Here is an 18,250-nt window from a genome sequence, read left to right as displayed (position 1 = left end):
GCTCAAATTACTTAAATGCAGAACCGAACGTGCTACACTTCACTGCAGGAATAAAACAGTTCAGAGGCAAAAGAGACCCTTCAGATCAGCTGCCTGGATTGATCAGGGAAGGCTTTGGGGACGGCATGGATTCTGATCTGGGTCTTGAAGAAGAGGTAGGATTTCAACAGTCAGACACAGGAAAGGGCAATCTAGGCAACATTATCAGATGAGCGATTTTAAAAGATCACCTGGACCAGAGTGTGAAGAATCTAGTTGAATGTCAAATGTGGTCAAATTTACCCCGAAATATTCACAACTCCACCCCCTCCTCTCCTCTTCATTCCCACTGCCCTCACCTTTGCTCAGGCCCTCCTCATTTCATATTCTGACTTATTCTGACGACCACGATAGCCACCTAACTGGCAGGGAACCATGTGTCATCATTCACCGCTATATTCCTAACACCTTGCACAGTAAGTGGTGCATAATATATGTTAAAGCGAAGAAAATCCAATTATACAATGTTTGGCACACTTTTTCCTGTATTGCAAATACCAGACGATATTTTATATCACGTTTTATTTATTGAAGAGTACTTTCAGAAAACCGGGACATTGTCAGAGCTTTTACACATCATTGCAGAAATCCTTATAAGAGCTAGGAACCCCATCAGAGAACACCACCACCACAACACCAAATGGGTGACTCCTACCACAATGTGCCCTCCCAGACATACCATACCAGGTGCATGAGGATGATGCTCAGATCCAGACGCTCTTTGCAGCAAAGCAAGCCACATATGGCTGACCTCTCTCTGTACCTCATGAATCACTAGACTAAAACTTCAAATTAAGGGGGCCAGCCCCATGGCTGAGGGGTTAAAGTTCACGCGCTCCACTTTGGTGGCCCAGGGTTCGCCAGTTCAGATCCTGGGTGTGGACATGGTATCGCTTGGCAAGCCATGCTGTGGCAGGTGTCCCACGTATAAAGTAGAGGAAGATGGGCACGGATGTTAGCTCGGGGCCAGTCTTCCTCAGCAAAAAGAGGAGGATTGGCAGCAGATGTTAGCTCAGGGCTAATCTTCCTCAAAAAAAAAAGAAGAACCCACAACTAAAAATATACAACTAGGTACCGGGGGGCTTTGGGGAGAAAAATGAAAAGTAAAAAAAATTAAAAACTTCAAATAGGATAAAATATAGGATGAATGGTAGATTGCAAGACTAAAAACATCAAAGACTAATAAGAGGTTAATGTTCTTCTGCACTGCCACCCCCAAGCTTAATTCTTTATCTTAATCCCTCCTTTATTAATTTTTCATAACAATTTCCTCCAATTTGTGTTTTTTATCTGACCCCACCAAAAACATAAGCTCAATGAGAACAAGGAATCATTACTTTTCATCATATTTTAGCACATAAAAATGACTAGCACTTAGTGATTACAAAATAAATGTGTTGAATTACAACAGACCAAATTCTTAAGAATTTTTGACTAGCAATTACTACAAACAAAAAATTGTGTTAAGCAATGGGGATACATTTCTTTCATATATTCTTTATCTTATTGAATAGTCACTTTGTCAAAATTTTAAATATCCAATAAATTTGTGTAAAATCTATATAACAATTTGGGAAGAGTTTCTCTCTTCCCAAAATTGAGCCTTTTAATCCAGGACCGTAGTATGCCTCTCCATTTTGTAAATATTTCCTTTCCTGTCTCTCATTTGAATTTTTACATATTCTTCATATAGGATATTTTTGTTGGGGTTATTACTAAATATTGATATTTTATGGCTTTTATAAATGGATTGTTTTCCATTACATCTTCTAAATGGTTTTTTCTTTTTTTATTTTTAAAGATTTTATTTTTCCTTTTTCTCCCCAAAGTCCCCCAGTACATAGTTGTGTATTTTTTGTTAGCTGTGGGTCTTTCTAGTTGTGGCATGTAGGACGCTGCCTCAGCATGGCTTGATGAGCAGTGCCATGTCTGTGCCCAGGATCTGAACCGGCGAAACCCTGGGCTGCCGAAGCGGAGCGCATGAACTTCACCACTCGGCCACGGGGCCAGCCCCTAAATGGATATTTCTGATAGAGATAAGAGGTATGGCTTTTTAAACTTTATCGTATATCCAACGACTTTTTAGAACTCATTAAAATTCTATCAACTAATAAGTTGTTTCAAGTCTTAGCTTTTGTAGGTATAGGAGCCTACCTTCTAAAACTTGATAATTTTTTGTCTCCTCCTTTACATTAACTTTGCGTCTTTATTGGCGTTGGCCAGAATTTACAGATAGATGTGAAATAATGGTGACTGTGGGCATCTTTGCTTTGTTGCTGCTTAAGGAACAACTCTTACATTTTACCATTAAGTATGATGCTGGATTGTTAGCTTCAGAGTAATTCTTTTTCTTTTTAAGAGTGAAAGTTTCTATCACTAACTTTTTTATTATGGCATTAATATGGGCATTGAATTTTTTCAAACACCTTGAGCATTTATTTTGCCTTTTTTTCTTATGAGATCTGTTGACAGGATACATCGTATGAGTAACTTTCATAGTATTGAGCAATTTACACTCTGGGATAAAACTTTCTTAGTCACAACGTGTTAATTCTTTCCATATATTCCTAAATGTGTTTGGTTTGCATTTTACTTAGACTTTGAAATTGATCCATAATTGGTGTACACAAACAAGCAACATTTTTCTCAGGTTTTGATATCTGAATTATGCAGCATCATAAAATGACTTGGGCAGTTTACCATCATTTTCTATGCTCTGGATCAGTTTTTTTAGTATTAGAATTATTTCAAAGGGGTCTTGTTTATAATAAGAAAGATTATAAAAGTAGGAAATCAAAAATCATTGTCTTATAAACTAGGGGACATAAGATTATTTGCCTATGGCTTGCCAAGTATGACTCAGGTTACAATTCAGTTACCTTGTGATTTGCAAAGGTATTAAGTTAGAACTAAAAGGACAAAGACACTTTTCTTTCATAAAGTATCCTTATTAATTAACCAGATCCTATGTGAAATCTAGGCCATAAGTTCATTTCTTTGGTTTCTGGTCAAGAATGCACTTAAAATGTGAGAAGTAAAACCATAAAACTCCAGGAAGAAAGCCTGAAATTTGGGAGAGAAAAATCTCTTTGGCAAGACACAAGAAGAACTATGCATAAAAGAAAAAAAAATGAACTGAACTTCATAAAAAGAAAAAAAAACTGGTCATCAAGACAAATAAGAAAGTTGAATGGCAAGCCACAGATTGGAAGAAAATATTCATAATACATATATCTAAATATCCAGAATAGATTTTAGAACTCCTAAAACTCAAAAAGACTTGAACAGATGTTTCTAAAGATATACAAATAGCTAATAAACATATGAAAACGTGCTCACATCATTACACATGAGGAAAACACAAAGTGGCAACTGTAATGAGAAATCACTACACACTCAAGAGAATGGCTAAAATTAAAGAGACTAACAATACCAAGAGTTAATGAGGATTCTCCCTTATTACTGAGAGTAGAAAATGGTACAACCACTTTAGAAAAGTGTTTGGTAGTTTCTATTAATGTTAAATAAATTAAATATAGGTATCTCCTATGACCAAGCAATTCCACTTCTAGGTATATATCCAAAGGAAATAAGTGCATATGGCCACAAAAAGATTTACACAAAAATGTCAATAACAGCTTTATTCATAATAGCCAAATAATACACGCAACTTAAATGACTATCAACAAGAAAATGGATAAACAAGTTGTGGTATGTTTAAATAATGGAATATCACACAGCAAAAAAATAAGAAGGAGGAATGACTGATACTTGCAGTATTATGGATTTTAAAAACATTATTTTGAATGAAAGAAGCCATACACAAAAGAATACAGTGTCTGACTCCATTTACATGAAGTTCAAGAACAAGTAAAACTAATCCAAGATATGTAAGTCAGAATACTGGTTCCCTTCAGTAGGAATGGAGGGGATATGGACTAAAAGGGGCACAAGGGAATTCTCTGGAGGGATGGAATTGTTTTATATCTTGATCAGGTTGTGGTTACCTGGACACAGCACATGTAAAAAGTTATCAAGATATATATTTAAATGCTTGTGTATTTTACTGTATGTAATTATATCTCAACAAAAAAATATTGGAAACAAACAAATTCAGGTGTGCTATAGCCACTTGAGTCATCAACTTGACCTTAGGAAATCCTGCCTTCCTACTATTTCCTATTCCAAATGTGTGATATAGACCATCCTATTCAGCAGTGCTTGAACTCTGCAAACTCAATTCACCATTAGGAATTAAATGTTCCCCTCAACTACTCTTTTCTGCTATCTTTCCACTCAGCATGGCTATACATTATTCCTGCTATGATTTTCTTCCTTTCTGTGTCTCTGAGCAAGTCTACCTTACAGCCCCTTGCCCAGATGATAGGACACATTCCAGCCAACAGGCATCCTTCATATGATATTTCCTTAATGAGATTGTTGAGTAAAATTCGTAGTATGGTACCTGTCAAATAACGACTTTATATATGTCCCCTTCCTACTTCAACCTTTCCCCTTTTATTGTACTTTTAAGGCATGCCTATATTTAAAGTACCTTAGATTTCAAAAACAGAATATTGTATTTTCAAAATAGTTAAAATCCCACATTTACATTTCAGTACTAGCACTGATACACCATGTATTATTTGCCAAGTTCTCTCTTTCTATACACATGTTCACACGTACACACCCCACAGACACTTATTTAATCTCAAACAACGCTAACATGTAGGTACTATTATTATCACCATTTCATAGATGAGGAAGTTAGGGCATAGAGAAATTAAGAAACTTGCCCAAAACGACACCACTAAAAGTGTCAGAGCCGTGATATAGACAATTCCTGCAAATTATTTCAAATGCTTCACCCAAACTGTACAACGAAATTATTGGGAATAAGGGATACTCTTTCACACTTACAAAGCAAAGACAATGTTTCTTTAAACCATGAATTTAAATCCTAAATTGTCAGAGGAAGTTCTGAATTTCTCATAACTCCCTGGAAAACTGGGTTTTTAAATAACAGAAATGTACACACAATCACAGGGCAATACTACTTCAAAAATATTTTGTTAAGACATCTATTCTTAAGCAATGGATACCTATATTTATGCATTGATATGCTTTAAAACAAAAAATTCAAATCAATAGCTCTATTGACTGAATTCCAGGCATTCACAATTTATACCAATTATGATTTCTAACTATATTCTCTATTTTTTTCATTAGCTCAGAACACACGGTCACCAAGATGCTCTTCATTCCATTTCTTTGTACCTCAGCCATTCTTTTAGTCACTCACATGGCAAATAGTTTATTCCATGCCAGGTATTCAACAAGTATTTTTTGAGTACCTACTATGTAAGGTATATAAATAGGCAGAAGAGACATTGTACAACTTATAAGGTAAATTGTCTCCATAAATCTACCGGTTACGGAGTATCGCAGCAACTGATTCCCCTCTATGCAGATGATCCATCACCTCTCGAAGTCGGATAAGGACCTGTTCCGGAAGAAAAGAAGTCAATATTTACTATGTGAATCAATACTAGAATTTTCAAATTATGCTACCTTTGGAATATTTTATACATTTTGTGATAGGAAAATGCATGTCCATGTACCTAATGTCCATATTATAGCTTATGAAAATTAATAAAGGAAATGAAGAAACAATCTGCAATAGTCAAAATATCTACAAAATTCAATAGTAAATCATTAAATAGTATTGACCAAATTCCATGCGAAATCAGTGGCTAACAATTATGCATGGAAAAACAACCAAGCCAAGTATACTGGAAGATGGGCTGATCTGAGAGTCAGGAGGAGGCCTGAGGAGTCTGTGGGAAGTTGGCTTTGACAAGAGAAGTCAGAAGTGAAAAGCTGAGGCAAACACTTACTTGTCAAGTAGACACAGAGACAATACTAAATCCCATGTTACCAAGAGGACTCGAGAAGCCCAGAAGGCCCACAATTTTAGCAGTGGTCGCTCAAAATTAAGGCCAGAAGGTATCTTAAATTCTTAAAGATATAAAACAGGTAGTGGGGGTAGGAGTATTTTCTTGACCTGGACTGAATTTTTGTTTTGGTGGTTGTTGTTGTTTATGGGAAAAGAGCAGGTGAGGTTGTAGTAAACCAAATCTATCAAATATGTGTTTTTAGTAATGTGAATGCTTTGCAGTGGAGAAGTAGAGTGTATTTAACGTATTCTATTAATTTCAAATATATTAGGAAGCAAAAACCTTTATTTTATTTAAATGTTTCTTGTTAATAAAATCAGTTTGTTGCATTGGGAAGATAAAAATGTATAGTATGCAACTTAGTTTGTTCACATAAGTATATTTGTTACAAAACTATGTGAAGACCTAAAACAATTAAGCTAGAGAGCAAAAGTTTTCACCATTGTTCTCTGCCCTCTTCTTGCCCTTTAATTTAGGGACAAAAGCAAAAGAAGTGGAAGGGGAAAAACGACTCTATTTCTTGGGTCTTCATAACTCTAAAAAAGAAACAAATCAAATGGCAATAGAGCATTAATATTTATTTGCACAATCCCATTTTTCTGCTTCTAATCCGGTTACTACAAGTAAAGAAATTGAGTAGCCTAAACAAAATAAAAATTTTTTAAGCATCTCAAAATCAACTGACCTTTGACTTACTGTTTCTAAAACTGTTTAAGTGCTGAGAGGATTTTAAGATGTTGAGAAATTTTAATTTTGTTTAGACTACACAATTTTTCAGAAGATGTGCCAAGAGAAAAACAACTATATCTAGATTACTATTAGGAATCTGGGAATGTGGAAGTCAATAATTCATGCCCATTTCACCAACTGCATCTAGGGTAGAACATTTAGGCCCCAAAATTAGGTATGCAAACTTTTGCTTACTTAATCCCATTGTTTCAACCATTCCACTTGCTGCACCTGGATCTCTTGAGTCTGGGGCTCTCCCATTCAAATTCTCCAGATAATAACCCTCTGGTCTCCAGAGGAGCAGGGAGCAGGTGATGGGCCCAGGGTCTCCAGCCACTTATCACAAAGACTTTCAAGGAAAAGCCCATACTTTCAATCTCCTGACTCATTCCTGACTTCTGCAGACCACGTGCCTCCAAGTCTTGAAATACTAGGAGTTGTAGGGAAGAAGTGGTTTCTCTCGAAAGTTCATGTAGGGGGAGATATTGAAGCTATAATTTCCTTTGCTTTAAGTAAAAAATTAGTTTCAACCTTACATCTGTCAATGTTTCCACTCCTGTTCTCTCTGTCCTTTTGAATTTTTCCATCTTTTTACTCTCATTTAAATGGAATTAGAAAGGGAGAGGAAGTAAATGTATGCAATCAAGTTATGCAGGATTTAACTAAAACCAACTATTCTCAACCAGGGAATCGTATGACCAAGTACATGTATTAGAAAATTAACACTGCCTGCAATGTCAGTGGTGGATCAGGGAGAGAGAGAGACCAGAAGTATGGAGACCAGTAAGAAACTACTTCCATAGTCAAGGCATGAAATAGAAGGGCACAGACACAGGCTATGGGGATAGCTAGGGAGGACTAAGACTTATGACTGACAGATCACTGACTGATATTAAACGGATAAGGAGACACCAAAGACAAAATCTATTTAGGTAACTGAGGGAAATGGTGATATCAAGTGAGGTAGGGTATAAAGAAGGAAAAATATTGAAAGCAAGGAGAACAATAGTTTGGTATAGACATATTCAAGTAACTTAGGGCATACCATACAGTATCTAGTAGAAAACTGGAGAGATAAATCTAGATTTAGGTTGGAACTAGAAGTGAAAATATAGGAATATTTAGCCAGTTAAGGAATTGCTGAAGTGATGAGACTGGGAGATATTACTCAGCTGTGTATTTGCCAGAAGAGGGTGGAATTCAAAGAACAGTGTTGTGCAAGAAACAGAGGAAGACAAGCTAGCAAAGAAAAGAGACAGCAGGTAGGAGGGAAACTAGTAGAACTGTGAGATAAAAACCAAGGAAGAGGGTGGTTCAGAAGAGTGGTTGGAGGGTATTCAACTGTTTCAAGTTAGGCCCAGGTCAAGAAAGATACGGCTAATTGCTTCGACAGCTATAAAGTCAATGATGATCTTCTTTATAGACTAATTTCAATATGGGTGGGGAGAACCACACTGCAGTGGTTTGAAAATTAAAAGAAAAATAAATAAATTATTTCACGAACCTGCAAGGAACTCAGATACATCAGGGAATTACTCTATGGTAAAGGTAGCCTTCAAATGAGTAAGAGAAAAAGAGATGGTTAAGGGTTTGGGGGACAATCAGGAGGCCGAGTAGAAAAATAATTGGGTATATTACTTCACCTCATATACTAAATAAATTCCAGAAAGATGAAAGACTTAAAGGTAAAGAATGAAGCTTTGAAACAATACCAAAGAAAATCCAAGTGAAATTATGTCTAATCATGCAAAGGAGAAGGTAAGCAGCACCCAAAAAGCAGGAACCATAAAGTAAAAAACGGTTAAATCTGATTATTAAAAAAAATTGAGTTCTGTACCTCAAAAATACCACAAACTCAAATGGCATTTGATAAACTAGGAAAAAAATATTTACATACACATGACAGACAACAAAGGGTTAATGATTTTTAGCTTACACATAGATGCAGACAATTAATCAATAAAACCAATAAAAGACTACAGTAAAAGTGAGCAAGTAATAGAAACAGAAAGTGTACATAAAAGAAATACAAATCATTAATAAACAAACAAACACAATTTAAAATGAGGCCTGTTTCCACTATGAAATTCACACACAAATGCACAAACAAATGAAGCTCATTTATATTTTTTATTAGTGAGAGGGAATATAGTTTGGCAGAAGGAGGTGGATGTTCACTTTTCATTCTACACTCTTCTGTCCAATTTATTTGAAAATAAAACAATAATGAGGATCCAGAAAAAGCAGTAGGAAGGAGTGGCCAGAGGGAGGAGAAAAACCAGGACAGTGCAGTAACCCAGAAGGTACGATAAAGTGTTATATGCAGAGAAGAGTAATCGAGTGTGTCAGATGTTCCTGAGAGGTTCAGTGAAGAATTCAGAAACAACAACTTAGTGTGGTAACATGGAAGTCACTGGACACATTGGCAAGAGTGGTTGACACGGAATGGTGAAGAAAAAGCCTGATTAGTGTGAGTTCAAGAGAGAATAAAAAATAGGAAACAAGTACACACAACTCTTAATGCAGACCTGTGCTTTAATAAGGAGTAGAGAAATGGGTGGTAGTTGAGGGGGATATAGGGTAGAAGTAGATAACGTTTTGTTTTATTTTGTTTTCATAACGGGAGATACTGGAGCAAGTAAATCTAAAAAGCATGACATTAAACAAAAATGTAAACCAAAGAAATACAATACTATGTAATAAATTTCAAAAGCACATAAGACAATACCATATAGATATACGTATACACACACATACATATGTAGAAAAAGCATAAAAATATTCGTGGGAATGATAAACACCAAATTTGGGACAGTAGTCACCTCAGGAGAGGAAGGGAGAGGAAAACAATCGGGGAGTGAGGCACTAAGAGCCACACCTATGTCTGACATTTTGTTAAGGATCTGAAACAAAAAAGGCAAAATTTTAAGGTATTACATAGCTAAGCGGTGGTTATATGAGTGTTTTTATATTGGTCTCTGTACTTTTCTGTATGTTTGAAACATTTTAATAAAAAAAAAGATACATTATCTCTGACCTAACATAGGGACTATGTAGATGAGCGGACAAGCCATGACATATAAAGGTCAGTGTGAAAAAAAACATGTTTTCAAATATTAAGAAAAAAGACAGGACAAAAATATAAGCAGACATGCATTATAATTAAAAAGACACACTTCTCTACGGCCATGATCCTCTCATGAATAAAAGGGAAACTAAGCATTACGCAGAGCACACACCTGACAAAGACCTAATTGTGGTTTTGCCCTTAAAATATTCTACTTAGCTCACCAGAAAAAAAACTGATAAGACTGTTTCTGACAGTTGAGATATCTTGCATAAGTTCAACCAATTTTATTCTTCAGGACTTAAGTAATTCACAAATCTAATATTTCTCAAGCACCTATCATATAGTCAAATATTTCAAATAGACATTCCAGTTGATGACCTAGCATTTAATTAAAATCCACTGTCTCATGCTTTCCTACCCTGTCCAAGAACCAACAGCTTTAAAAATAATGAGATCTGAGAGATGCCTAACCAATTTCACACCATCTATGTTAAGTCCTGCTTATGAACTAAAGTGACGTTATATAAAAGAAATTTGAAAAGTTCCTATAATAGTCTGCCTTCAAATAAAATTTTGATAAGTATTGTGGTAAGAAAAGAAAGCTGACAGGAAAGATCAGTGAAAAGTACTAAATGCTACCAAATTGAAAAACTGCAAAGCATAGAAAAATTGTACATAATTGCACTTCTCTAAATCAAGTTATACATAGCATCATGACTAAAAATTCAACATTATCTCGAAACTGCAAAATTTTGAGCTTAAGAAACAGAATTGTATTCTTTGGAAAATAGTTTGTTATACAAAAGTTAAGTTTTGAAAATGTCACAGAGCGCTAGACTATTGAATCATTCAGCATTCACACACGACAGACATGACGCTCCCTTCCCACTTGTGGCAGTAAAGAGGTCCTACCCTAAAACACGTGAGCTCTAGATGTCGAGCTAGGTGCTGATTTTTTCCCTAGAGTAAATCTAAAACTGACTAGGACTATGGGGTATGTTCCCAGCTATGCTCCCCTAACAAAACGTGCAATGCTATAACCGAGATCAGTTGCATTGTCCTAAAGGTTGCAGCCACAGCTGTTTCAGAACACACCTTCCACGTAAGTGATCAGCCTGCCTGGTTGCCTCCTAACCAGCATTTTGTGCTACAATGAGAGAGTCCAGAGGGATATGGTAACAGCTACTTCTAGGTCTGAACTCCTACCAAAAAGACTGGGTCCCCGTGTTCCATAAGATTCTCCCTTTCGCTGGCCAAATGCCAGGGTGGCTGACACTCTTCTCAACAATTTCAGTTTTCTTGCTATAGTCATGAGGGCAATCTGCCCATGTCACCACCATGTGGTCACTACCACCTTGCTCTTTATTGCCACACGTATACACCATACACCATGTAGTTCCATTGCTTTTTGCAATAAATACCACTCCTTCCTTCTTCGATATGATCTCTTGGTAGTCCCTTTGCATGTTGTCACTCATAATAGGCTTTAGGAATACCTTTGTCATATATCGTTTGCTAATGGCATCATTTGTCTTATCACTGTCATTGGCCTTTTTACCAATGTCAAAGTTATGACCCTTGTATTAATGCAATTCTATCTGATTTTCTTACCATTGTTGTCCTCTTATAACAAGGGCTAAACTTCATCTAACAAACATTTATTGCGTCAATTGCCAATCTTAGCTGTCTTCATTTCTTGCAATTTCGTAACGTTTACAACTCTTATCTACAGAAGTGACATTGTAGCATGTCTCACATTGAATTATACCTCCCTTTGCCACCTACCACAATCCTTAACATAAATTATATACTTAATCTCTCTCACTCAATCTCGCTCTGGCTGTCTTTCCCCCATTCTCCTGGTTAAGGAATAGTGGGTTTCTCATCATTCCCCTCCCTAGTCCTACTCTCGGAAGTTAGCAATGTCTCAGCCTCTTCAGTCAACATCCACGCTACATAATCCAGAGCTGTTACACATACATCTTACAAGAAAAAAGTGGGAAATGAAAACATAGGTAAGAAAAATAAAAATTATTATCTACATCAGTGGTCCTTAGACTTGAGTATGTATCAGAATCCTCTAGAAAGTGAGAAAAATACAGATTGCTAGGCCTCACCCCCAGAGTTTCTCATTCAGTTGGTATGGGATGGGTACAGAGAATTTGCTTTTCTAACAAGTTCAAAAAGGATGTTGCTGCTGCTAGATCGTGGATGATACTTTAAGAACTAGTGATTTACAGATAACATGACAGTTTTTGTAGAAAATCCAGATGAATCAACTGGAAAACTAACATAGTACTACAGGAATATCAGCTCCATGAAGATATAATGTCTTATATTGCAACAAAAGTTGTAAAATACCTAGGAATAAGCTTAAAAAGAAATGTGACTTACAAAAAAGAAAATTTTACTAAAGTTCATAAAATAATAAAGGACCTGGGGCTGGCCCCGTGGCCGAGTGGTTGGGTTCGCGCGCTCTGCTGCAGGCAGCCCAGTGTTTCGTTGGTTTGAATCCTGGGCGCGGACATGGCACTGCTCATCAGACCACGCTGAGGCAGCGTCCCACATGCCACAACTAGAAGAACCCACAACGAAGAATACACAACTATGTACCGGGGGGCTTTGGGGAGAAAAAGGAAAAAAATAAAAAAAATCTTTAAAAAAAAATAAAAAAAATAATAAAGGACCTGAATAAATGGATACATGGATACACACACAATATTATAGGATAGAAAAATTTAAAATCATAAAGGTGCAAATTTTTCTTAAAATTAATATAGAAATTCAATGCAATTCCAATCAAATTAGCAAAGCGTCAGAATTTTTTTTGTGGGGGTGTGGATAGTTCACATGATGAATCTATAGTTCATGGGGAAAAGTGAACACATAAAAATTGTCCAAAAATTTTTAAAAAAGAAAAATAAGGGCAGGGGCCAATTTTTCGAAATTGGTATTACAATATACTATAAAGATACAGTAACTATAACAGTGTGGTACGAGTATGGGAACAGACAGAGGGACCAACAGAATAGAATCCAAGAACAGATCCAAATACATATAGTTATTAACTATATGGTGAATGTGGTACTCGTAATCAGCAGCAAAAAAGATATACTTCTCAATAAATCGGTTTAGGGAAACTGGCTATATTAGGGGGGAAATTGAAATCCTATCTATACTATACATATATATCCCAGATGGAGTAAATATCTAAATATGAAAAAATTAAATTATAGAAGTAGTAGAAGAAGATAAAGGAGAATATGTTTTTAATGAGGCATAAATAAAATCTTTCTAAGGGCCAATGCAAAACTCAGAAGCCACAAAGAAAATGAAAATGGTTTATAAGTTTGTTAGTACAACACAAACATTACAATTCTATATGGTAGAACACACCATAAACATACTTAAAAGATGGGGGCAGGGAGCAGTGGAGAAGGAGACCTGCAACACACATAACAGGCAAAAGTTTAATGTTCATAACACCACATAAAGTATTTCCAAAAAGGATCAATACCAAAAGGGAGCAACCCAGTGGGCAAGCATTTGAACAAGACTTTCACAGAAGAAGAACAACAAAGAGAATAAGCATAAAAAAAGATGTTCAACCTCAATTTGTGTGTAGGGGCAGGTGAAATCGAGAGAAAATCCACAGCCATGTTCAAGACACATTACTAGCACACCTTTTTGTTCTTTTCCACATTTTTACCTTGAAAAGATAATACGACACCTCTCAGGTCCTGCTTACCATGCAGAATCCTGTATCTCCACTAAAAACTACAAAGAAGAAAGACAATGTAATGTACAGCATGGTGACCATAGTTAATAATATGTATTGCATATTTGAAAGTTGATAAGAAAGTAGATCCTAAAAGTTCTCATCATAAGAAAAAAGATTGTAGCAATATATGGTGATAGATGTTAACTAGACTTATTGTGGTGATCATTTTGCAATATATACAAATATCAAATCATTATGTGGTACACCTGGAACTAATATAATGTTATATGTCAATTATATGTCAATAAAAAAAGACAGAAAATGAAGGACAAAGAAGAAAAAGGCTCAAAAAAAATTTTTTAATGAAATCTATACAGAAATTCAGGGAAGACAAACAAAAACTTATTGTAAATTTTACTCAGGGAGGAAATTAAATGGGCTCAACCATTAAAGCTTTTACTTTGGGGTGAGTTTAAGCAAGCAAGTGAAGGTTGTTGTTTTTTTCCCCATCTCTATTCTAGCAGGCCATAATTCAATTTGTCCTCCATGTTCCAAAGGGTAAAATTCTTAAGTGGTTTTATATCACAGTAATCACCTTAGCAGAAAGCTGTTTATCCAAGCAAAATGAGATTCTCAAGCTATCTTGAAACAAAAATGTTTGTGTCTCCAACATAATGGAATAATCAAGTTGCAAGTGACTCCAAAAATCTAGATGCAATGCAGAGTTTTTATTACATTATATTTTTCTAGTATTATAAGAGCAAAGATTGAATCATTTATTGTCCTTGCACACGAGGCCTTTAAATTGAAGGATTCTGGTTTTCAAATCAATCTGTAACTAAAATCTGAACTTCATGCTCTAAATACTAAGCAACACCTAAACAACAGCAAACAGAAATAAAAGTATTTCTTTCCCAGTGATAAATCCAGCATGGCAATTCTTTAAAAAGTATTAATCATTCCCCAAAATAACTTAGGTCAATATGAATAGAAGATGTTTATCCTTTGACCATATTTTGACCAAAATTTTTATGAGAAAATTTTGAAAAATTCACACAGATGAGATTTTCTAAAGTCTCCTCACTTATATAAATTATATATTACTACATATTATATATATTATATAAACATTATATATATAATGCTTGTTATTCTGACCAAGAAGAATGATTGAGTTCTACCCACATGATCAGCAATTTATATTGAATTAAGAACCCTCTTTAATTAAGATTCACTGTAATTTACATACCACAATCAATCTTAAAAAAAATTCTAAGTATTTAATTGTAATTGGCCTTCTTAAAGATTTATCATATTGTTCAACATTAAATTAAAAAGACAAAGAAATTCCTTTTAAAAATATATAATACTGTTTAACATCCCATTCAGTCATAACCATGACTCAATTAAATGAAAAACAACAATAAAAACCTGGTCTGATCACAAGTAGTATAATCCATTTACTAGAGTTTCAGTAAGTGACTTTCAAAATATGGTAAAAACTGGTAAGTGGTAATTCACTAATCAGAACTCCACAGAAAGCCAACATTCCAGACAAAAAGTTTTCTAACATAAACCTCCACTTTAATAATTAGCTCACTCAAATTTTACTATGCAAGGGATTCAAGGCAGTACAGCATGCAGGTCTGGATAAAGATGATAGCTTTTCTGGGTCCATAACAGATAAGTTCAGCAAATTTAAGAAAATGAAAGAAGGCAAGAAGGGAAGTGCAGGTAGCTCTATCCTATATACAATCTTTCATCTCCACAGAAGTTATATTATGGGATATATTCAGACCGGTAGTTCATTGATGAATCGAAAAAGTTCAAGTAGGAATCATTTTTGATTGGCCTTTATCATTTGATCTAGAGCCAAGGTTTCCTGCTTCTGCATAGGCCTGCTAATTGGATCTTGGCACTTATTTCATAAATTAACCTCACCATCGCAATGACCACATGAAGCATGATTTACAGATGAGTTTTCTTTGAAACAGAAAGAGAACATAAAGAAATATGAATTCAAAATCCTTAGGAGTTTTTACAATTTCACCCAATCTTTTAAAACTGCACCGGGGTGAATTGAGTGAGACCTCAGGCTCAAAATTTTAAGAGAGTGCCCAAACCTCAGTAATCAAGATAAATGCTAATTTAATGCAATTTAAGAAAAATAAAAGCAACCCACAACTAACATTATACTTAATCATGAAAGACTGGATGCTTGCCTTCTAAGATCAGGAACAAGACAAGGATATCTGCTCTCACAACTTCTGTTCAACAATGTGCTAGAAGTAGTAGCCAGGGCAATTAGTCAAGAAAAAGAAATAAAAGGCATTCAGATTGGAAAGGAGGCAATAAAACTACCTCTATTAGCCATGACCTTGCACATAAAAAATCCCAAGGAATTAAACAAAAGATTACTAGAATTTATAAACAAATTCAGCAAGATTATAGGATACAAGTTCAGTACACAAAAGTCAACTGCATTTCTTTTTTTTTTTAAGACATTTTTTATTTTTCCTTTTTCTCCCCAAAGCCCCCTGGTACATAGCTGTATATTTTTAGGTGTGGGTCCTTCTAGTCATGGCATGTGGGATGCCACCTCAGCATGGCTTGATGAGTGGTGCCATGTCTGTGCCCAGGATCCGAACCAGTGAAACCCTGGGCCGGTGAAGCAGAGTGTGTGAACTTAACCACTCAGCCACAGGGACAGCCCCTCAACTGTATTTCTAAATATTTGCAATAAACAATATGCAATTAGAATTAAGAAAACAACTGCATTAATAATAGCATGGAAAAGAATAAAACACTTTGGAATAAATTTAATATAAGTACAAAACTTATACACTGAAATCTAGACAACATTGCTGAAAAAAATTGATTAAGATCTAAATAAATGGAAAAACATCTCATGTTCATGCGTTGACTTGATATTATTCAGATAGCAATGCTCCCCAAACTGGTCTGCAGATTTAACATAATTCCTATCCAAATCCCAACTGACTTCATCGTACAAACTGTCTAGCTGATTCTAAAATTCATATGGAATCATAAGGGAGCCAGAAGAGGCAAAACAATCTTTAAAAAAAGAACAAAGTGGGAAGACTCACACTTTCTAATTTCAAAACTTACTACAAAGCAATGGTAATCAAAACAGTGTGGTGCTGGCACAAGAACAGACAAATAGATCAATGAAATAGAATTGACAGTCCAGAAATGCAGCTATGTTTCTATGGTCAACCGATTTTCGACAAGGATGCCAAGATCATTCAATAGGGAAAGGACAGTCTCTTCAAAAAGTGGTACTGGGCACAACTGAATAGCCACATGCAAAAGAATGAAGTTGTACCCTTAATTCAAACCATATACAAAAATAAAGTGAAATGGATCAAAAACCTAAATGTGAGAGCTAAAACGAAAAAATTCTTAGGAAAAAACATGGAGGCAAATCATTACATCCTTGGATTCGGCAAAGGATTCTTAAATATGACATCAAAGTACAAGCAACAAAGGAAAATATAATTTGGACGTCATCAAAATTAAAAACTTTTGTATACAAAAGGACATTATCAAGTAAATTGAAAAGACAACCTACAGAATGGGAGAAAATATTTGCAACTCATATCTCTGACAAGGGATTAATATCCAGAACTCCAACTCAACAACAAAATAAAAACAATTAAAAAATGAACAAAGAACTTGAATGGACGGAATTTCTCCAAAAAGGACACACAAATGACCAATAAGCCCATGAAAAGAGGCTCAACATCACTAATCGTTACCAACACGCAAATCAAATCAACACTGAGATACTATTTCACACCTACGACCATGATTTTTTATCAAAAACAAAACAAAACCAGGTAATAACGAATGTTGGTGAGGATGTGGAGAAATCAGAACCCTTGTGCACTGTTGGTGGGATTGTAAAATGGTGTAGCTACTGTGGAATAGTTTGGCACTTCCTCAATAAGTTGAACATATAATATGACTCGCACATCCACTCCTAGAAATATACCCAAAAGATTTGAAAACAGGAGATCAAACAATCTTATAAATGTATGTTCATAGCAGCACTATTCACAATAGCCAAAAATTGTAAACAACCCCAATGGCCATCAACAGATGAATGAATAAACAAAATGTGTTATATCCATACAATGGAATAGCATTCAGCCATAAAAAGGAATGAAGTTGCTGATTCATCTTACAACATGGATGACCACTGAAAACGTTGCACTAACTGAAATAAGCCAGTCAAAAATAGTGACATATTGCATGACTACATTCATATAAAATGTCCAGAACAGGGAAATCGATAGAGACAGAAAGTAGAATAGCAGTTGCTCAGGGCTGGAATAGATGTGGGGTGGGGGAGTGATATCTAAAAAGCAGAGGAGTTATTTTTCTGGTGATAAAAATACACCAATATTGGGGCTGGCCCCGTGGCCGAGTGGTTAAGTTCGCGCACTCCGCAGCAGGCGGCCCAGTGTTTCGTTGGTTCGAATCCTGGGCGCGGGCATGGCACTGCTCATCAGACCACGCTGAGGCAGCGTCCCACATGCCACAACTAGAAGAACCCACAACGAAGAACATACAACTATGTACCGGGGGGCTTTGGGGAGAAAAAGGAAAAAATAAAATCTTTAAAAAAAAAAAAAAATACACCAATATTGACTGTAGTAATAGTTGCAAATATCTGTAAATACACTAAAAATTATGGAATTGCACATTTTA

General features: G+C 35.5%; 1 protein-coding gene across 2 annotated transcripts in view; it reads right to left on the bottom strand.

The window, feature by feature from the left end:
• KLHL13 (kelch like family member 13) overlaps positions 1 to 18,250 on the bottom strand; it is a 183,894-nt gene that overhangs the window by 103,675 nt on the left and 61,969 nt on the right. For both annotated transcript variants that reach the window (XM_046672638.1, XM_046672640.1), the window contains exon 2: positions 5,469 to 5,542. In XM_046672638.1, the coding sequence (XP_046528594.1) occupies positions 5,469 to 5,518 (50 nt within the window). In that variant the 5' untranslated portion in view covers positions 5,519 to 5,542. The remainder of the gene's footprint in view (positions 1 to 5,468; positions 5,543 to 18,250) is intronic.

This window comes from Equus quagga, chromosome 10, assembly GCF_021613505.1.
Source record: "Equus quagga isolate Etosha38 chromosome 10, UCLA_HA_Equagga_1.0, whole genome shotgun sequence".
NCBI lineage: Eukaryota > Metazoa > Chordata > Mammalia > Perissodactyla > Equidae > Equus > Equus quagga.
This window is presented reverse-complemented; position numbering and strand designations above follow the sequence as displayed.